This window comes from Tamandua tetradactyla, chromosome 4 (assembly GCF_023851605.1).
Source record: "Tamandua tetradactyla isolate mTamTet1 chromosome 4, mTamTet1.pri, whole genome shotgun sequence".
Taxonomy (NCBI): Eukaryota; Metazoa; Chordata; class Mammalia; order Pilosa; family Myrmecophagidae; genus Tamandua; species Tamandua tetradactyla.
This window is the reverse complement of record NC_135330.1, coordinates 140,293,829-140,314,805: the sequence shown is the minus strand read 5'-3', so window position 1 is coordinate 140,314,805 and position 20,977 is coordinate 140,293,829. Positions and strand designations below refer to the sequence as shown.

The 20,977-nt window shown below is 35.4% G+C and overlaps 1 protein-coding gene and 2 pseudogenes across 7 annotated transcripts in view; 2 read left to right on the top strand and 1 right to left on the bottom strand.

Annotated features, from left to right (window-relative positions):
- The window catches only part of PIBF1 (progesterone immunomodulatory binding factor 1), a 341,226-nt gene that overhangs the window by 53,351 nt on the left and 266,898 nt on the right, over nucleotides 1-20,977 (bottom strand). The window contains exon 16 of one of the 7 annotated variants that reach the window (XM_077158419.1): nucleotides 6,441-6,700. The exons of the other annotated variants lie outside the window; for them this stretch is intronic. Coding sequence (XP_077014534.1) covers nucleotides 6,692-6,700 — 9 coding nt within the window. The 3' untranslated portion in view covers nucleotides 6,441-6,691. Of the gene's footprint in view, nucleotides 1-6,440; nucleotides 6,701-20,977 lie in introns of those variants that run through there. 7 annotated transcript variants of the gene reach the window in all.
- LOC143679386 (GTP-binding nuclear protein Ran-like) lies at nucleotides 11,423-12,051 on the top strand (annotated as a pseudogene).
- LOC143681416 (N-alpha-acetyltransferase 50 pseudogene) lies at nucleotides 16,377-16,885 on the top strand (annotated as a pseudogene).

Here is a 20,977-nt window from a genome sequence, read left to right as displayed (position 1 = left end):
TTGCTGTTGTTGAAGTGTAGGATTTCTTTATATATTCTGGATATTAAACCTTTATCAGATATATGATTTCCAAATATTTTCTCTCATTCTAAAGATTGTGTTTTCACTTTCCTGATAACGCCCTTCAACATACAAAAGATTTTTTTCATTTTGATGAAATCCCATTAATCTTTCTTTTGTTGTTCATACTTTTGATGTCATATATAGGAAAATCTTGCCAAATCCAAGGTTATGAAGGTTTTCCCCTGTGTTTTTTTCTAAGGGTTTGATGGTTTTAGCTCTTATGTTTAGGTTCTGATTGACTTTGAGTTAAATTTTTGTATATGGTGTGAGGTATGGTTTAAATTTCATTAGTTTGCAGGTGAATTTATGTTTTTTTCTCAAATGAATTATGGTTATGAAAGCTATGTATTTCCTTTTAAAAATTAAGACCTAAATTTATCATTTATTTTAGCACTTCAACTTTTTTTTTGGTTTTCCACTCATTTAAATAAAATAATGAGGGCAAGATACAATTAAACATTGAAATAATTTTACAATGAATTTATATGTATAAAGACAGAAATAACTTAAATTGGACTTTTTAGTTGGCAGTTAAACCAGTTAAACCATTGTGAAATAGTTTGAAGTACCTCTTAGTGTATATGTGTGTGTGTGTGTATATGTCAGAATTTTGTGTTAAAAATGAAGGTGTAAGGCTGTCAATGTGTATGGCACAAAAGTATGAGCTGTCGGGAAGCAAAGTATTGCAAAAGATGTAGATCATCAGAACAGGCAGTTCTTGCTTTGCACAGCTCCAAGAGGCATGGATTTCAGATAACACAGTTCATTTAAATTATACCAATTTCCAAACAAGATTCAAATTTCAGTTACTACAGTGTGTTGACTATGAAGTTATCGCAAAAAAGCACAAATGTTGCTGTTAGTGCTTCAGTCTACAAATCACTACATATAAAAAAGATACACAAGTGATATACACAAGTGATTAGTGATCACTCACATCACTTCCTTCAGTCTGTACATAACTGGTCATTTTGGATCTGTTATTGAGTTCACAAAACAATAGCAAAAATGTGTAGATGGTTTGCTTTCGATAAACCCAGGTGGACATTTTATAAAAATGGATAGCTGAAACAGGGAATTAGCCAACAAAAATGAAAATTCAGCAAAGAAATGCAAAATGATAATGCTGGAAGTGAAATTCAAATACAACATACACGGACTTATTAAAAGGTATCTGGGAATGTTGACACTGCTGTAAGAGACTCTAGGTGTGTAGCCAGAGAAACTTAGTGAAAGTAAACTTGTCAACATAAATGAGGAAAGTAGCTGTGATGAAAAGGATGAAGATGTCCCTAAGGAAGTGAGCTGGCAAAGAATGCTCCATAAAGGAAATCTTGGAGATATTTCATGATATTAAAAATGCAAAGGATAAAATATTGAAAACTGACCCAAACTTAGAAAGAAGAATGACAATTCACGAAGGCATAGAAAATACGCTTACTCTGAATCGTAAGTTATATGATGAGGCAAGTACTGCGCAAATAACTATAGGTAAGATCTTTAAAAAGAAATAAAATCCTGTAATTCTTAATGTCTCTAATATTTTAAATTATAGCATATTAAATAAATATAGCTTTATTATTTCTTCACTTCTCTACACATTTATAAATGGCAGTAACAACAGTTCCTAGTGTTTTGAAAAATTTCTTTAAGGTCTTAGAACAACAATAATTTTCCTAATGGTTATTAAGGGCACAGTTTCAGCTTGCACAGTCATTTTTATGGTTCTGTACTACTGTGCACAGTGAAGAAAGCCTGTACTTGTACTTCAGATGCTAATCACAGAGAAGCCAGTCATGGCCTGTGAGAAAGAAGTAGTTTCTTGTGAAGAGGTGATCCTGTTTCCCTTCAGGTGTTCTGATACAGCTGATTGGACAAAGGATGGGCACCTTACCCTAGAGAATTCAATTCAGAGGTATGCCAGGGACTTACAATCTACAGCCTTATTCAAACACATTATTTGGTGCAAACGTAGTCCCTTTTTTGGGAATTTGACTGGAAAAAACAGGGACAGAATAATCAGTCTTAACATTGGTAGGTAGAGATGGTAAATAAAAATTTAAAAATAGAATATATTACTCTTTTCATATAATGGATTATGTAAAAAATTATTTTAATATTTCGTTGTTTCTGTTTAAGGCATTTTGGAGCAAGGCTCCAGAGGAGGTGGTTGAAGGGAGCTAGTCTTGGAAAGGAGATATACCTCCTTCTCTAAGGATTGTATGTGAGTACAATGACATATGAAAATAGATATAATTCTGGAAGTTATGGGGAGTTAATGCCCTACAGAAACTTTTTTTGTGTGAAAAAGGAGGCAAGATCATCTGTTGAGGTGCAGATAGGAAGAAAACATTAAATATCTGGAATACTGACATGAAAAATAAGAAAGCAAACTTAGAGGTAAAAATAAAAAGACCATGAAGCTGTGTTAAGAGAACAATTGAGATTAGAAATCATAAACCTGCAATAATGACAAGCAACATGGTTATACAATTTCATAAGTATTGATTAACAAACAGCTCAAGAGCTGAAGGAGAACAGTAGGATGGGTACAGTAGAAGGCAGATGCAGAAAAAAAGCAAAAGCAGTGGTAAGTAAGAGTATTGTTAAAATGATCAACCACAAGGTCCAGGTGGGTAAAAGATGACAGTGAAGCCAAGAGTGGACTGACCAACTGTGAGAGTACTGTCGCCTTGCAGTTAAGAGGTCTAGTTTGCAAAAATTATTTAAATTATTAATTGAATTGATATCACAAAATTTTCTCATGGTTACAGTAAGTATATTCCAGCGATAAAAAATCCTTAAATAAAAGGAAATGAATAGTGAAAGAAAAGAAGATTTCTTTTTGGACACAATTCAGTATACTTAAAGAAGAGCCATAAAGAAAAAAATACCATGAATATTTTCTATAGTTTGGGTTTTAGTGTCCTTTTATCTTGCTTTGGTAAGCATTCCTTAAAATCTTTTAAAATGTCATTGGATTCTTATTATTCTACTAAGTTACTTTATGATCACTGAAATATGCAGCTGGACAAAAATAAAACGAAGTTCTACTTACCTGTGTAACCAGTTTTGCTAGTCAATTAAATCAAACAATTGCCTTGTCTTTGTTTTCATAGAACTGACCCTAGATGAATAAACTGAACTGACAAGTTGCTTTGTATTTTAAAGTGCAGAATACTCCCTGTGTGTGCGTGTGTGTGTGTGTGGGGGGTGGGGGGTGGGGTGGGGGTGGGGGGTGGACAAGGGATGAGGGTGGTAGAGAAGAACCAAGAGATTTACAAGTTGTAGTTAACTGAGGTCTAGAATGAGTAATGTTTAAAACTTATCAGATCTAATTTCAATCGCAAAAGAAATATCTCACAACAGCAGTCATAAGACTTAGCTATTCTGGTTCATTTTTTTCATGACTGCAATTACACGTATTAAGTTTTAATTAAGGGTCAATACCTTACTTTCAAAAAATATCTTTAATATATAACCTATAACTTCCTTCCTTCTTGGGTAATGAAAACTACTATGGTGCTGACAATTTTAAGGTATATTTCATAATAAACTTATTTGTAGACCTTTCAATGCCCCAAATCTATTGTTACTCCTCAGGAAAAATGCACACATCTCTCAATGATATGTAATGCTAATTATCTTCTATTTTTGAAATAAATAAATGTAATTCAACAGAATTTAATTCCTACAATATGGTTTTAAAAAGTCTTTCTGTAACTATAATAATTAGTATTCAAAAAGTTTCACAATCACTCAGTGCTTACTGTTAGTAATCTTTTCCTCATAGGAAAGCCTTAGTAATTAGTGACTCAGGAATCATATACGTAATAAATGACTCAGGACTAAATACGTGACACAACATTTTATAGAATTGTTATTCCTCCTTTGTTTCAATAAACTGTACAAATGATTCAGAGAAAAGCAACACCTGATTAAAACAAAATTATGTACCTTGCTTAAAATACCAATTTAATTTATTCTTGGATGATAATCTAAAAATATATGCTTTCTGTTAAAATTTTAAAAACATAAAAAAGTGACTACACTCTGAGTGTTTTTCCTAAATGTCAGAATAATTAACTGATAGAATTCAATTAATTCAGATGCCAGCCTTGGCACGGGAGCAGGATCCTGGAGAAACTGTTGTGCCAGGTATTACTGGATTGCTGTATTGCAGAGAAGTCCAGGGGGTCTAGGAGAGGGGCTGGACAGACGGAGTTAAGGTGGTGGAATAACACTTGTAGGTTTGGGACAGCAGCAATTTATCAACATTTTTACAAGTATTTTATTATTTTAAGAAACAGAGTCCAGTATATGCTAACTGATTATGAACCCTGTTACTGGTACTGAGATTCTCAAAGTAAGGACCAGGTAATAAGGAGAAATTCATGATAGTAGGATATTAAAATATTTGAGAGTGATCAGCATGGAAATGATGGCTGAAATAAATGAGTAACAAGGACTATAAAGATTATTTTTTCAAAGTGTGACCCTATTATCATTTTTATTATAGTCACAAAGACAGCCTGTTAAAAATGCAGATTCCTGGGCTTCATTCTGGAGTTACTTAATCACAATCTCCAAAAGCAGGGGTCTAGAAATCTATGTTTGAAACAAGAACCTTAGATGATTCTTATATTCAATAATATTTGAGAATCACTGCTGAGATGTAAGAACAGGGCAGAGGGCAGATAGTGGAGGGAAACCCACATTTAAGAGTTAGAAGAAGATGAAGTCAACTAAGAAGACTAAAGGGCCATCTGAGTTACAGGACAGGAGCCAGGGAAAATTGTGTCATGAAGCAAAGAGAGGACTGTCTACAATGTTACATCATAGCTAGATCAAATAGGACGGAGACTGAGAAAAGACCACTGGCAATTAGGAGGTCATTAATGACCAATCAGGAAACTGATGGGGGAAGAGAGCAAAGGTAAAGTCCAAAGAGAGGGGTTCCTTTTTTTTTTTTTTCCCATGGGCAGCTTCCGGGAAGAGGGGTTACATTTTGAAAGGAGAAGGGATATATGTAAATGCATAAATATATTTGAATGGGGGACTAAAGTGAGGAAAAGAGATTAAGTGAAGATATTGGAAAAAACCTTCAGGTGAACAGGATTCATGGAAAATATATTTAGGTGACCTCACTATAATAAAGAAAGGAGGTGAGCTAACGAGAGAGATGATTTGGGGGAGTGGTAGTGTTGTACCAGGAAGATAATGGAAAATAGGGTAGATACAGAAAAACAAACCAACCAACCCAAAACACTGGGCAACAGGGATGAGGGACTGGTTGATGTTCAGCAACATTAATTTGTGATGTTTCCAAGCAGCAAAAGTAACAGATTCCCACAAGAATTTTTCAGCGCATTAGCACAAAAAGAATTTTCTCTCTCTCTCCTTCCTTTCATGTAATATTTATAGGGCAACTACCAGATTGTAAGACACTATGTTAAAGGTAGGGATTGTTAAGAAAAGCATGATGGATGCGTTTGGCCACAAAGCAATCCAGAGTACTGGTGAATATAATATTCAAATGGCTGATAAGGTAGAAAGAGAAGTGAAACAAGGAAGGGCTTGACAGATTGGAAAAATGTGAAGAGTTTATGAGACTGGGACTTCTAATGAGAGCAAATAAACATAGTTTTAGTGGGAACAAAAGCACTGGGAGAGCTGGAAGGACAGGAAATTAGAGTGAGAGTGCAGAATATAGAGTACAGAATTTTTAAGCTCAAATGTTTAAAATTTCTTTTGCCCTCAAAACTATCCCAGAGTAATTCATTTTAATGTGTTTCAGTTGCCTAACAATGCCATTGGGGGTGGTGGTGGAGACTTGTAATAGCTCATAAATGAAAAAAATTAATACACAAGAGTTATCAAGGCATAACCAGGTAGGTAAAAAGTTTAAACGATTATCTTATATTGTGAAGTATAAACAGAGTATAATTAAAAAATATAGACATTGTTTTCTCTACTTCAGAAGTGGTGGCTGGCATTTAGCCTTAAGGGTTATGTGTGTGTGTGTATGTGTGTGTGTGTGTGTGTGTGTGTGTGTATGCATATTCTGTGTCTATATGATCAGGTATTTGAACCTATAAAAGCATGACTTAAATTCTAGCATATTCTCCTAGATCCATGTAATACATTTTTCCCAGAATAAGCCATTACAAAGACATACATGCCAAGGTTAGACACAGCTTCTACTACAATGAAAGTGAATATCTTGTCCAGATAACAAATTCAGCCATTCATATGGTTATACAATTACATATGTTATACATCATATGAAAATTATACAATCATAGGAAATAGACAATTCATCATTATTAAAATAGTTACTTTCCATATAATCCTATATCAGAGCATCAAAAGATAAGGGACAGAGTACAACAGTTAATAATAATTTATACATGTTAAAAGCAAGTCTAGTACTATGCTCTGATCTTGTCACACATATCTTGCTTTGTTTCAACAGCTTCTTCTTTTTTTTTTTAAATTTAAAAGTTTTTAAAAACATAACAACATACAAACACGAACATTCTTACCATATGGTCATTCCATTCTTGGCACATAATCAATAACTCACAATACCATCACATAGTTGTATATTCATCACCATGATCATCTCTTAGAACATCTGCATCAATTCAAAAAAAAAGAAATAAAAAGAAAAAAGGAAAAAAAATCTCATACATACCATACCCCTTATCCCTCTCACTCATTGACTGCTAGTCCTTCCATCTATCTAATATATTTTAGCCTTTTCCAACAGCTTCTTAACTCAATTAAAAGTCTTCATGAAACTTTACTATTCTACACAAATTTAATTAATCTTCATATCCAGTTGTATTTCAATCTATGTATCCACAAAACATTTGAGAGTATTTACTTCACAAGATCTGAGGCACCACATGTAATACACAGACAGACACACACACAGACACAGATAAGCTATACTTCAAATTCTTTAACACTAAGGTTTATTTGCTACCTGCATCAAGAAGTTAAAATTTTTTTCTAAGAAAAATTACTTTCCAGGTGGTATTTTCCTGCTACTAACAAAACTAGCTTTAAGGGCCAATGAACTATACAGGTGACAAAAGGTGGCTGTGATTATTGTTATAGAAAATGAGCCACTGATATCTTCATCTCCTCCTTCCTTTCCTTTTCTCTATCTCCTTTCTATCTGTGGTTCTTTAGATTTGATCCCCTGTGTCATCTTTGCCTGTTTGTAAAAATTTTTGCTGAATGGCCATAGCCCAAATACCCCTAAAGAGTAGGACAGAAAGATCAAAGGTGATGGTGGAGTTATACAGAGAAGGTAGGGTTTAACAAACGAATATGATTGCTGAATCATTAAATTAATAATTCTTTTAGTCTCCAATATCTTAAAGCAAGTAGAAGTAAAAATTTAAAATTGTGGAATTGTAACCCATATCAAACTCTGAAATCTGTTCTACAACTAACTGTTGTACTGTGCTTTGAAATTTATTGTTTTGTATATATGTTATTATTCACACACACACACACACACACACACGTCGATTTTGATGATAAAAAAAGATTTATTTCAAGGAAAAATCTGAGATGACAGTATGTAGCCCATGACAAACTCCAGGATCTGGCCTGTAACTACTTGAAGAGTCCTTTGAAAACTTGCTTTTTTCTTTCTTTGCTTAGTATATATATTATACTATATAATAAAAAAGTTAAAAAAAAAGTTATTTCTACCCCTTGTGTCTTTTCTGCTTTTTCCTTCTTAGAAGGTTCAAATCAATCTGTTTTAAAAACTAAAAGCAATCTACTCGTTTGCTCAGGAAATGTTTCAATGAAACTTATTTGGAATGTAATAAATAATGATGATGGTAGTATTGTGCTAAGCATTGTTTTCCATACTTACGCTTTTCATGTGTTAACTCATTTAATCCTTATAGTTCAGTACTAACATTAACATCATTTTATAGATGAGGAAACTAAGACAAATACATGTTAAGTAAAATATCCAATTCCTAGACCTAGTGAGTGGCAGAGTCAGGATTTGAACTCAGAAAATTTAGCCCCAGAGTGTATGATCTTTATCATGATTTTCTATTCCCTCTAAAATAACTAATTTATTTGTATTTCATGTGCCAGGCACCAGTTAATGTCCTTCGTATATATATTATTTCACTTATACCTCATAAAATCTTATGAAGTAGGTAAGATTGTTTGCTTCATTTTTGCAAATGATGAAATGCAAGAGAGGTTAAATAGCTTATCTAATTTTCTATATTAGTTTGCTAATGCTGCTGGAAAGCAATATACCAGAAATGGAATGGCTTTCTTTCTTTTTTTTTTTTTTTTGGCATGGGCAGGCACTGGGAATCGAACCTGGGTCTCTGGCATGGCTGGTGAGAACTCTGCCTGCTGAGCCACTATGGCCGCCCCTGGGATGGCTTTTAAAAAGGGAATTTAGGGCGGGCCGCGGTGGCTCAGCGGGCAAAGTGCTTGCCTGCTATGCCGGAGGACCTCGGTTCGATTCCCGGCCCCAGCCCATGTAACAAAAACGGAGAAACAAAATACAATAAAACAAGAAAATGTTTAAAAGATGTTTCCCTTTCTTCCTCCCTTCCTTCCTTCTCTCTGTCTTTCCTTAAAAAAAAAAAAAAAAAAAAAAAAAAAAAGGGAATTTAATAAGTTACAGGTTTACAGTTCTAAGGCCGTAAATATGTCCTAACTAAGGCACCCTGAAAAAGATATCATAGTTCAAGGAAGGGAGATCTGGGTAGGCATGTGGTTGGCATCTGCTGGTCCTTGTTCCCAGTTCTATTGCTTACAGCTTCTGATGTCAGTGGTTTCTTCTCTAAGCATCTGTGTCCCTTCACTTATCTCCTGCAGGACACAACTCTGGGTCCTGGCTTCCTTAGCTCCTCATGGGAAGACACATGGTGACATCTGCTGGGCTCTGCCCATGTCTAGGCATCTGCTCTCTCTTGTCAGCACTCCAAGCACCTTCAAACATCTGTGTCTCGGTCAGCTCTGAAGCAAATATTCTCTAAGTACCTTCATATGAGGTTTCTCCAAAGTGTTCCTCCTTTTAAAGGACTCTAGTAAACTAATCAAGACCCACATGGAATGGGTGGAGTCACATCGCCATCTAACCAAAAGGCCACACCCACAATTGGGACTGTCACATCTCCGTGGATATAATCTAATCAAAAAGATTTCCACCCTAACAATATTGAATCAGGATTAAAAGTCATTGTTTTTCTGGGGGCACATAAGACTTTCAAACTGGCACATTTTCAGTCAGTAATTGCCAAAAATGAGATTTGAACAAAATGAATCTAGCTCCAGAGTCAGGTACTTAGCCAATATCCCTTATTCCCTCTCTCAATAACAGAAAGTAAATAATATTATGTAAGAATAGCACAAAATGTGAAGAGTAACATTTCTTTATCTGTCTACCACACAAATAGAGAATGTGGCACATATATACACAAAAATAGTTAACAAATGAGGCCAATTATATAAAGCAATATGCTTCACAGCTATTTTTGCTCCGTGCTATAAATAGTTAATTATGCTTACTTGGGTGCCTATGTTGAACGTGGACCTACAGTCTCTTATGCCTTCGTTCCCCTGCTGCTTTTGTCACTTTCAGAAGACACATAAGAACAATGGCAATCATTCTGTGCATTCTGCATGCCCCCTTAGCTAGGAACCTGAGGCAGTATGAATTAGCTATTTCCTTCGCTGCTTCATTTTCCTTCATACAGCTTATTAGGTTCTAATATACTTAATATACATAATATACTTAAAAAATGTTTTTGTTGTTTCCCCTACTAAATTATAAATTGCAAATGGCAGGGGTTATAATTCAGTAACTATCTCCAGAAACTAGAATAATGCTTGGCATAGTAGTGTTCAATAAATATTTGTTGAAACACTGAATTTGATATGAGTATTGCCAAAATTAACAAACGTAATTTAAAAAAAAATATTTTTACTGAGAAATCTTCACACACATATAGTCCATACATGGTATATAATCAATGGCTCACAATATCATCACACAGTTGTGTATTCATTACCATGATCATTTTTAGAACATTTGTATCACTCCAGAAAAAGAAATAAAAAGAAAAGTGAAAAAACACATGCATCCCATACCCCATACCCCTCCCACTCACTAACTACTAATAGATGCTATTTGGTGTAAAAAATTTATTTTGGGTAGTACATTTTCTAATTTAACTTGTATGGTCAATTTAGTTAAAAACCGTAAGTACATGGAATCTTGAATAAGGCATGAGATTTTGTTGGTTTGTCTAGGTTAGTGTGATGCCTCAATATATACCAAAGAAATCTGGGCAGTTAATAAAGAAGTATTTGCAAAGTCCCCTTGGGGGACTGAGGAGAAATGAGGAAATATTCAACTTCCCATTTGGAGAATTTCTGATGTTCTTGGAAGCAGCGGGGACAACCAAATCAATAGGCAGATCCCTCAATCTTGGGGTTTGCCCCTGTGAAACTTATTCCTGCAAAGGATAGGCTAAGTCTACTTAAAATCATACCTAAGAGTCACCCCTAGAGAACCTCTTTTGTTGCTCAGATGTGGCTTTCTGTCTAAGCCAACTTGGCAAGAGAACTCACTGCCGTCCCCCCTATGTGGGACATGACTCCCAGGGGTGTAAATCTCCCTAGCAACGTGGGACAGAAGTTCCAGGATAAGCCAGGACCTGGCAGCATGGGACTGAGAAATACTTCTTGACCAAAAGGGGGAAGAGAGAAATGAGACAAAATAAAGTTTCAGTGGCTGAAAGATTTCAAATAGAGTCGAGAGGTTATCCTGGAGGTTATTTTTATGCATTATATACATATCCCTTTTTAGTTTATGGTGTGTTGAGGTGGCTGGAGGGAAGTACTTGAAACTGTTGAACTGCATCCCAGTAGCCTTGATTCTTGATGACGACTGTATAATGATATAACTTTTACAATGTGACTGTGTGATTGTGAAAACCTTGTGTCTGATGCTCCTTTTATCCAGGGTATGGACAGATGAGCAAATAATAATAATAATAATAATAATAATAATAATAATAGGGAGGACAAAGGGTAAAATAAATTGAGTAGATGGAAATACTAGTGGTCAATGAGATGGAGGGGTAAGGGATATGGTATATAGGAGTTTTTCCTTTTATTTCTTTTTCTGAAGTGATGCAAATGTTCTTAAAAATGATCATGGTAATGTATACACAACTATGTGATGATATTGTGAGCCACTGATTGTACACCATGTATGAAATATTTGTGTGTGAAGATTTCTCAATCATAGAGTCAGATGAGGGATAGAGATGCTTCTGGAAGAACCACCATGATGGCCACCAAAGGAGAACCCCAAGTTCAGTTTAAACTTGTATTGGTTGGTGATGGTGCTACTGGAAAAAGTACATTCACGAAACGTCATATGACTGGTGAATTTGAGAAGTATGTGGCCACCTTGGAGGTTTAGCTACATCCTGTGTTCCATAGCAACAGAGGACCTATTAAATTCAATGTAGAAGATACTGCTGGTCCAGAGAAATTTGGTGGACTGAGAAATGGCTATTATATCCAAGTCCAGCATGCCATTATGCTGTTTGAGGTAACAACAGGAGTTATTCACAAGAAGATGCCTAACTGGCATAGTGATCTGGTATGAGCATGTGAAAACATCATGGTGTGTGGCAATGAAGTGGATATTAAAGACAGGAGAGTTAAAGTATGCTTCCATTGAAGGAAGAATCTTCAGTACTATGACATCTCAGCCAAAAGTAACTACCACTTTGAAAACCCCTTCCTTGGCTTGCTAGAAAACTGATTGGCGACCCAAATTTGGAGTTTGTTGCCATGCCTACTCATTACCCACCAGAAGTTGTCATGGACCAAGCTTTGGCAGCACAGTATGAACATGACTTAGAGGTTGCTCAGATAACTGCTCTGTCAGATAAGGATGATGACCTGTGATAAAATGAAGCTGGAGCCCAGTGTCAGAAGTCTAGTTTTATAGGCAACTGTCCTCTGATATCAGTGGTGCAGTGTGTTTGCCACTTTATTATATAGCTAAGCAGAGCATGTGCTTAAATCTTTGGGATGCTGAAGGAGATCAATGGGCTTCAGAGTGAATGTGGAAGTTAAAAAAAAAACATTCCTTTTTTTGACCTGCATATTTAGCTGTTTTGGAACATAATTGTTTTCTTTTTGAGTTTTAAATATAAAACTGCTACAGTCACATAAAAAAAAGGAATCATAATGGAATTACAGGGGTATCTTTTTGCAAAGAGAAGGCCTACATGCTTCTCTACATAAAGAATGAAAATAGTAGGGGTCTGGAGTCCTAGGCATACATACATTATAAATGATTTAGAGGATCTCAGTACAGACTAAAATAAATAAAATTTGTTTATGGTAGGAACTCCAACCAATGGCAAGAAACCAAGTAAATATGTTCAAGACTGTTCAAGGAGGCAGAAACGGGGCAGGACAAAATATGGGAAATATAACAACTGCTTCAGTAGCTCAGTGTATTAAATCAAAATGATGTGGAGATTAGATTAGCATTGCTCCTGTAGATCGTAAACATATTCAACCAAGAAGAATACTATTATTTTATACAAGTCATATCAGATGATGTCATGAAACAGATTTCCCTCATTTTTTTTTTCACCCTTCCTTTCTTCTGAATACCCTAAGATGATCTCTCAAGAAGACTTCTAAGGGAAGAAGAAAATATGTTACATATCTGACAGATAAGAATTTTTACTGGAAATTTTTTTCACTGACAAAAAAGAAGAAAAGAAGAAAGAAATAACCAAATAGCAACTAATATACCACGTGTGGTAAGGGTACTCACTGTGTTGTGAAAACTGTTTCAGATAAACACACACATATACATACATACATTTATAAACATACACACACGAATGCATACACACATATGCGTAGTGGTTACTACGTAAGATGTATTTCTTGCTTTGGAACATGGGCAAAAAAGCCATTTGCGTAGGTAGTAGTTGTAGTTTTTTAATTATAAAGGATTATATTTACATTCAATCCAGTCCAAATCCAAATTAGTCTTAGGTCAAATTTTTGGCCAGTTTTTCCACACCCTGATCACTTGGCAAAAATTTCAGATTTGAAGAATGGAGGTACCATATATTACAACAGCCAATAAGTTAACTACAACCAACAATAATCCTTCAGGAACCTAGAGGAGACTGAATAGATTTTGCATCTGAGTTATATTTCTAATTCTTTGACTATTCTCTGGTATATTTGCCAGCCTAATCACTGGAAGAGCTCCTTTCAAGCCTCAGGAAGGCTGGATGAGTTAGCCAACTGAGGGTTCTCACACATTGGGCATTTCAGTTAGCCCAAGCAAAACTCCCATGGTTTCATAAAGTAAGCACTCAAAATTGCTAGTTACTATCATCATTCATAAATATATGTGTTCATAAAGTAATCTTGATTTTAATAAAACATCTATTTAAAATTTTTAATAAAGATTGTTATCAATGCTGTTACAAAAATTTTAATCTTCATTTTCTCATTATATAATTGCTTATCTTTAACTTTTCTATACACTGATTCAACTAATTTATTGTATCAGTAATTCGTCTACTACATTTAGAAATTTTATTTAAGTATGCAGTTTTCCACATTTCCCCTAAAATTGCTTAGTTTGTATGTACTTAGATACAGTCTTAAATTTGATAGAACAAAATGATTACTCTTCAGAACTGCAGTTATAGTAACATCGGCCTCCTCATATAAATTATTTAAATTATCGTTAGAAAAATCTTACTAAACTGTGTTAAAAATCCATTCTGGTAGTTCATCCTGAATATTTCTATGTAGGCAAAATGATCATTATTTACTATAATTCTGGAATTACTCTTTTCTTTAAAAAAACGTCAAGTTTAGGAAGAAAACATATACAGAAGGAAAACAGAAGGGACTCAAAATGACACGATAAAAAGCTCAAAAATGAAAGCAAGCATTAATGGAAGAACTGAGGGATAAAAAGGAATAAGATTTACAAGACTAAGAAGCAAAATGACAGAAGAAAATCTTTCTTTAAATGTAAATGTATAACATTACTGTGTCAGTTTTGCAAGCTGCTGGAATGTGATATACCAGAACTAGAATGGCTTTTATAAAGGGAATTTAATAAATTCCAAGTTTACAGTTATAAGCCTATGGGAACGTCCAAACTAAGGCATCCCGGGAAAGATACCTTAGTTTAAGAAAGGCTGATGCATCTCAAACACCTCTGTCAGCTTGGAAGGCACACTGTTCCCTTGCTCCTAAGCTCTATTGCTTTTAGCCTCTGGCCCTGTGGGGGTTCCTCACTTTACTTCTCCTGGGCTGGCTTTCATTTCTTGGCTTCCCTTGGCTCTCGCCAGGTTCTGGCTTGCTTAACATCTCATGTCTGCTGGGCTCCAAGCATCTCCAAATATCTGTGCCTCTGTTCTCTGTTGGCTCTGCTCTGGAGTTACTGCTGGCTCTGTCATTTCTGTTAGCTGTGACTCTCTCCAAAATGTTTCTCTCCAAAGGATTCCAATAAACTTATCTAGGCCAACCTGGAATGGATGGAGTCACATCTCCATCTTATCAAAAGTTAATATTCACATTTGGGCATGTCACATCTTCGTGGAGATACTCTAAACAAGTTTCCAACCTACAGTGCTGGATAGGGATTAAGAGAAACAGTTGCTCCCACAAGATTGGATAATGATTAAAACATGGCTTTTCTAGGGTACATAATACTTTCAAACAGGCACAGTTACTTGAAATGTAAATGCATTAAACTCTTCAGTCAAAAGGCAGACACTGGCAGAATGGATATAAATGCATGGTCCAATTATATGCTGTTTATGAGACGCACTTTAAATTCAAAGACATAAATAGGGTGAAAGTGAAAAGATGGAGAAAAATATACTATACAAGTAGTAACCAAAGGAGAGCTGGGATAGCTATAACAATATAAAACAAAAGAGACTATAAGTCAAAATCTGTTACGAAGGACAAAAATAGTCACTATATAGAAATAAAGGGGTCAATTCAACAAGAAGACATAACAATTATAAATATACATGTACCTTACAGCAAAGCCTGAAATACATGAGGCAAATATGGACAGATTTGAAGGAAGAAATGGACAGTTCTACATTAATACTGTGGTAGCAGACTTTAATATACCACTTTCAATAATGTATAGACATCTAGCTAGGAGATCAATAACTAGAAACCAATTATACCTAAAAGGCTTATATAGAATATCTCACCCAGTAGCAACAGAATGCACATTATTTTCTTGTGCATGTGAATTACTCTCCAGCTAGATCAGATCTTAGGTCACAAAAAGTCTCAATACATTAAAAAATATTGAAATCATACAATGTATCTTTTCTGACTACAATGGAAAGAAGCTAAAAATCAGTAAAAGCGTGAGAAATTGAAAACTCACAAATGTGTGGAAATTAAACAACATATTCTTAAACAACCAATGAGTTAAGGAGGAAATCAGAAGTGAAATTAGGAAATATCTTGAAGCGAATGAAAATCAAAATACAATATATCAAAACTAAAACTTATGGGATGCCACAAAGGCAATGCTGACAGAGAAATTTATACCAGCTCTAAATGCTTACATTAAAAAAAAAGCTATCAAGTCAGAAATGTAACCTCCAAATGGACGAACTAGAAAAAGAAGAGCAAACTAAACCCAAAGTGAGCAGAAGGAAGGAAATAACAAAGATCAGAGTGGAGGTAAATGAAATAAAGAAGAAAAAAAAAATAGAATGAACAAAATCAAAAGTAGGTTCTTCATAAAGATCAATACAATTGACATATTTTTAGCTAGACTGGTGAAGAAAAAGAGAGATGATACCAAGAACTAAAATCAGAAATGAAATAAAGAGGAATATAAGAAGATACTATGACTATCTGTATGCCAATGAATTAGAAAACTACATGAAATCGGTGAATTACTAGAAAAACACAACCTATCTACACTGACTCAAGAAGAACTAGTAAAGAGAGAGAATCAATAAACAAAAACCTCCCAACAGGGGATCTGGCTGGCCACTCAGGGAGGGCTGGAGCCAAGGGCCCCTGGTGCTCCTGTAGAAAAGCAGGGGCATCAATGCAGAGGCAGGAAACATCTCTGCCCCTTCTGGAGACACAGGGCAGCATTCTGCCACAACTCAGCTCCCTGCCCCAGGAAAGGAGACTGGTTTGCAGGCATGAAGATCTCAGGGCAGTGGCCTCAGCAGACAGAGAATATATAAGCTAGCCAGATTGAGCTGGGAGGTGTAACACTATACAATATTAAACAGTTGAAGAGTTTAAACCACGTCATCTTTCAAGTCAGTTACAATGACAAGTTCTATTAGGATGTGCCGGAGGGTGGAGAACTAGCAAAACTTGCCTAATTCAGTGATAACTGCAGTAGGTGCGGTATGCTGGAGGGTGGGTCATTCACAGAATCAGAACAGACTTCCTTTTACATCTTTACACTAGGATGTCTGGCATCTTACTGAAGGCTAGGAATAGGAACTAAAATGTTAAATCAGGTTTTAAGAATTTGTGAAAAAGATGGCACTTTTGACAACATAAATCTACATGTCCTGATCAGTAATGAGTTGGCAATTGACTTCTACAGGAAGTTTGGCTTTAAGATTATTGAGACAAAGAAGAATTATTACAAGAGGACGGAGTTCACAGATGCTATGTGCTGCAGAAAAACCTCCAAGTCCCTTCTGGCCAGAATGCAAATGTGCAAAAAACAGACAACTGAACAAATTACAAATGAACTTTCTTGTTGCCAAATATGAGGCTGATTGATATTATCCCCTTCTTTTAAAGCTCCCTCCTCCTTATTCTTGTTTCTCTTTCTTTCTTCTATCCTTCCTTCCTTTTTCACTAAAAGTATTAATACTTTCAAGAAGTTTAAACATTAATCATATTTGGATTATTTTAGTTTTCTGACTTTCGTGAGGTGATTTCATTAAAGGAAGGAGAAGGTGTATGCATATTTAGTTTCAAGTTAAGATATATGATCCCAAAGACTGAGGTATCAACTTCAAGTTTTTTAGCTAATTTAAAAAAATGTCCTGCTTTAACACTGAAGGGAAGAGCCTACAAAATACTGTATATTCAAAAGACAAAAAAGCAGCAGCAGCAAAATCTTGTTCTCTAATTCACAGACAAGTTAGTGTGTTTGCAGTACTTTGGGTTTTTAGACTTTTCGTGGGATATTAATCCCTAAACATTGCCATCACTCCATCTTTAGTCCTTCTGAGCACTCTCAGGAGTCGGACCATTATTATCCTCGTAAGAAAGACTTAAGATTTTGTTGCTTTTTTTTTAGCACGGGCAGGCACCAGAAATCCAACCCAGGTCTCTGGCATGGCAGGCGAGAATTCTGCCACTAAGCAACCATCGCACCACCCAGATTTTGCTATTTTTTAAGGAGGTTTTCCTCTCCTCTTTGCTGGTGGTTGAGATGATGGGGCAGTTGGGTTAGGCAATGTTTATACTTTGGTCTCAAAAAAATCGTTTTTTTGCTAATGAGTAGGGCTGTTTTTTAGCAGGTTTATTTTTCCTGCTGTTGATCATTACTAGTGGCATTGACTTTTAAAGTGTGGGTTGGTGAGATTAATTTAATACCCCTGCTAGAGATATGGCCTTTAACGACCTAAAAATGTTTGTTGTGATTTACCTGTTTCCCTCCTGTCCTTCTTCAGTGAATCCCAACAGTAGTTTTAGTCAGCATTGTTAAAAATGGAGTTTATGTCCTTATAGGTTAAGGCCCCTAAATAAGCCTGAAGCAGTTGTTTTCTCTTGGCCATATTAAAAAGTACTTAGAAGGAAGTTTAGATGGACTTCTGGCACACACACAAAAAGCAATGTCAGCTAATGCAGGCTGCTAAACCTGTGGCTACTGAGTGTTTCATTATATAGGAAAGAATATCTAGGTAGTATTTTTGAGAACATAGCTATTCTATTGCTTATCTATTGGAGAACATCCCATATTTGGTTACACTCTGCCTACAATGTTGAGTTTAAGGATTTGGGGAAAAGTGGACTTGTTAAATGTTTTGCTTCTATCCTTGGAAAAGTAAAAGTCTAGAAGTGTTAATGCATATGTCACCATGACCTTCTCTACTGAAAGAACAGACTTATGCCAGAATAATTTCTGGCCGTAGACAAGTGGCTTTGATGGGGTGATAAATTTTTGGAAGATGATGAAATTTTTATCTTTTCCTCCCATAGCCCCATCTACAATATTTAAAATTTTTTAGATTGCCAATATTTATGGCCCAATGCAATGCCATATTAGGTCTTTTTTGGTGCATAGGCCAGGAATCGAACCAGGGTCTCCCATATGGCAGGCAAAGAGTTTACCATAGAACTACCCATGCACCATGTCCCATTAGATTTTAAAACAGTACACAGAGCTTGTGTTTTCTCTCACTTGACTTTAAAAGGAAGATTGATTCATGATGTTTATCCTCTTTTGTAAAATTCTGGTATGAAAATCTCATCTCTCCAAATATACTATTTACAAAATATTTTTTGTAAATTCTATAATTCTGAGTTCTTATCTGAGAATGTGAAAGTACTTCAACATTCTCAGTCTTACTGAGAGCCAAGGATAATACAGAAAAGGAAGGTACTTGATGAATGAATATATAAGGTTCTAATCTTAAGACGGTAAAAATCTACAAAGACCATGGTGTTCCTTGAGCATCAATTTCTTATGCAGTCCAAATCTAAACTTATAACAAAGGTTAAGAACCTTTACCTTCATGGATAAACTTCAGCTTCCTTGTTTTTTTTTTTTTATTAACGGAAAGAAAAAAAAAATTAACACAACATTGAGAAATCATACCATTCTACATATGCAATCAGTAATTCTTAACATCATCACATAGATGCATGATCATCGTTTCTTAGTACATTTGCATCAGTTTAGAGGAACTAGCAACACAACAGAAAAAGATATAAAATGTTAATATAGAGAAAATAAATAAAAGTAGTAATAATAGTAAAAAAAAACAACAAAAAAACCCCTATAGCTCAGATGCAGCTTCATTCAGTATTTTAACATGATTACTTTATAATTACGTATTATTGTGCTGTCCATTTTTGAGTTTTTGTATCTAGTCCTGTTGCACAGTCTGTATCCCTTCAGCTTCAATTACCCATTATCTTACCCTGTTTCTAACTACTGCTGGACTCTGTTACCAATGACATATTTCAAGTTTATTCTCGAATGTCCGTTCACATCAGTGGGACCATACAGTATTTGTCCTTTAGTTTTTGGCTGGACTCACTCAGCATAATATTCTCTAGGTCCATCCATGTTATTACATGCTTCATAAGTTTATCTTGTCTTAAAGCTGCATAATATTCCATCGTATGTATATACCACAGTTTGTTTAGCCATTCTTCTGTTGATGGACATTTTGGCTGTTTCCATCTCTTTGCAATTGTAAACAACGCTACTATAAACATTGGTGTGCAAATGTCCATTTGTGTCTTTGCCCTTAAGTCCTTTGAGTAGATACCTAGCAATGGTATTGCTGGGTCATATGGCAATTCTATATTCAGCTTTTTGAGGGACCGCCAAACTGCCTTCCACAGTGGTTGCACCATTTGACATTCCCACCAACAGTGGATAAGTGTGCCTCTTTCTCCGCATCCTCTCCAGCACTTGTCATTTTCTGTTTTGTTGATAATGGCCATTCTGGTGGGTGTGAGATGATATCTCATTGTGGTTTGGATTTGCATTTCTCTAATGGCCAGGGACATTGAGCATCTCTTCATGTGCCTCTTGGCCATCCGTATTTCCTCTTCTGGTAGGTGTCTGTTCAAGTCTTTTTCCCATTTTGTAATTGGGTTGGCTGTCTTTTTGTTGTTGAGTTGAACAATCTCTTTATAAATTCTGGATACTAGACCTTTATCTGATATGTCATTTCCAAATATTATCTCCCATTGTGTAGGCTGTCTTTCTACTTTCTTGATGAAGTTCTTTGATGCACAAAAGTGTTTAATTTTGAGGAGCTCCCATGTATTTATTTCTTTCTTCAGTGCTCTTGCTTTAGGTTTAAGGTCCATAAAACCACCTCCAGTTGTAAGATTCATAGGATATCTCCCTACATTTTCCTCTAACTGTTTTATGGTCTTAGACCTAATGTTTAGATCTTTGATCCATTTTGAGTTAACTTTTGTATAAGGTGTGAGATACGGGTCTTCTTTCATTCTTTTATATATGGATATCCAGTTCTCTAGGCACCATTTATTGAAGAGACTGTTCTGTCCCAGGTGAGTTGGCTTGACTGCCTTATCAAAGATCAAATGTCCATAGATGAGAGGGTCTATATCTGAGCACTCTATTCGATTCCATTGGTCGATATATCTATCTTTATGCCAATACCATGCTGTTTTGACCACTGTGGCTTCATAATATGCCTTAAAGTCCGGCTGTGCGAGACCTCCAGCTTCGTTTTTTTTCCTCAAGATGTTTTTAGCAATTCGGGGCACCCTGCCCTTCCAGATAAATTTGCTTATTGGTTTTTCTATTTCTGAAAAATAAGTGGTTGGGATTTTGATTGGTATTGCATTGAATCTGTAGATCAGTTTAGGTAGGATTGACATCTTAATTATATTTAGTCTTCCAATCCATGAACATGGTATGCCCTTCCATCTATTTAGGTCTTCTGTGATTTGTTTTAGCAGTTTTTTGTAGTTTTCTTTATATAGGTTTTTTGTCTCTTTGGTTAAATTTATTCCTAGGTATTTTATTCTTTTAGTTGTGATTGTAAATGGGATTCGTTTCTTGATTTCCCCCTCAGCTTGTTCATTACTAGTGTATAGAAAAGCT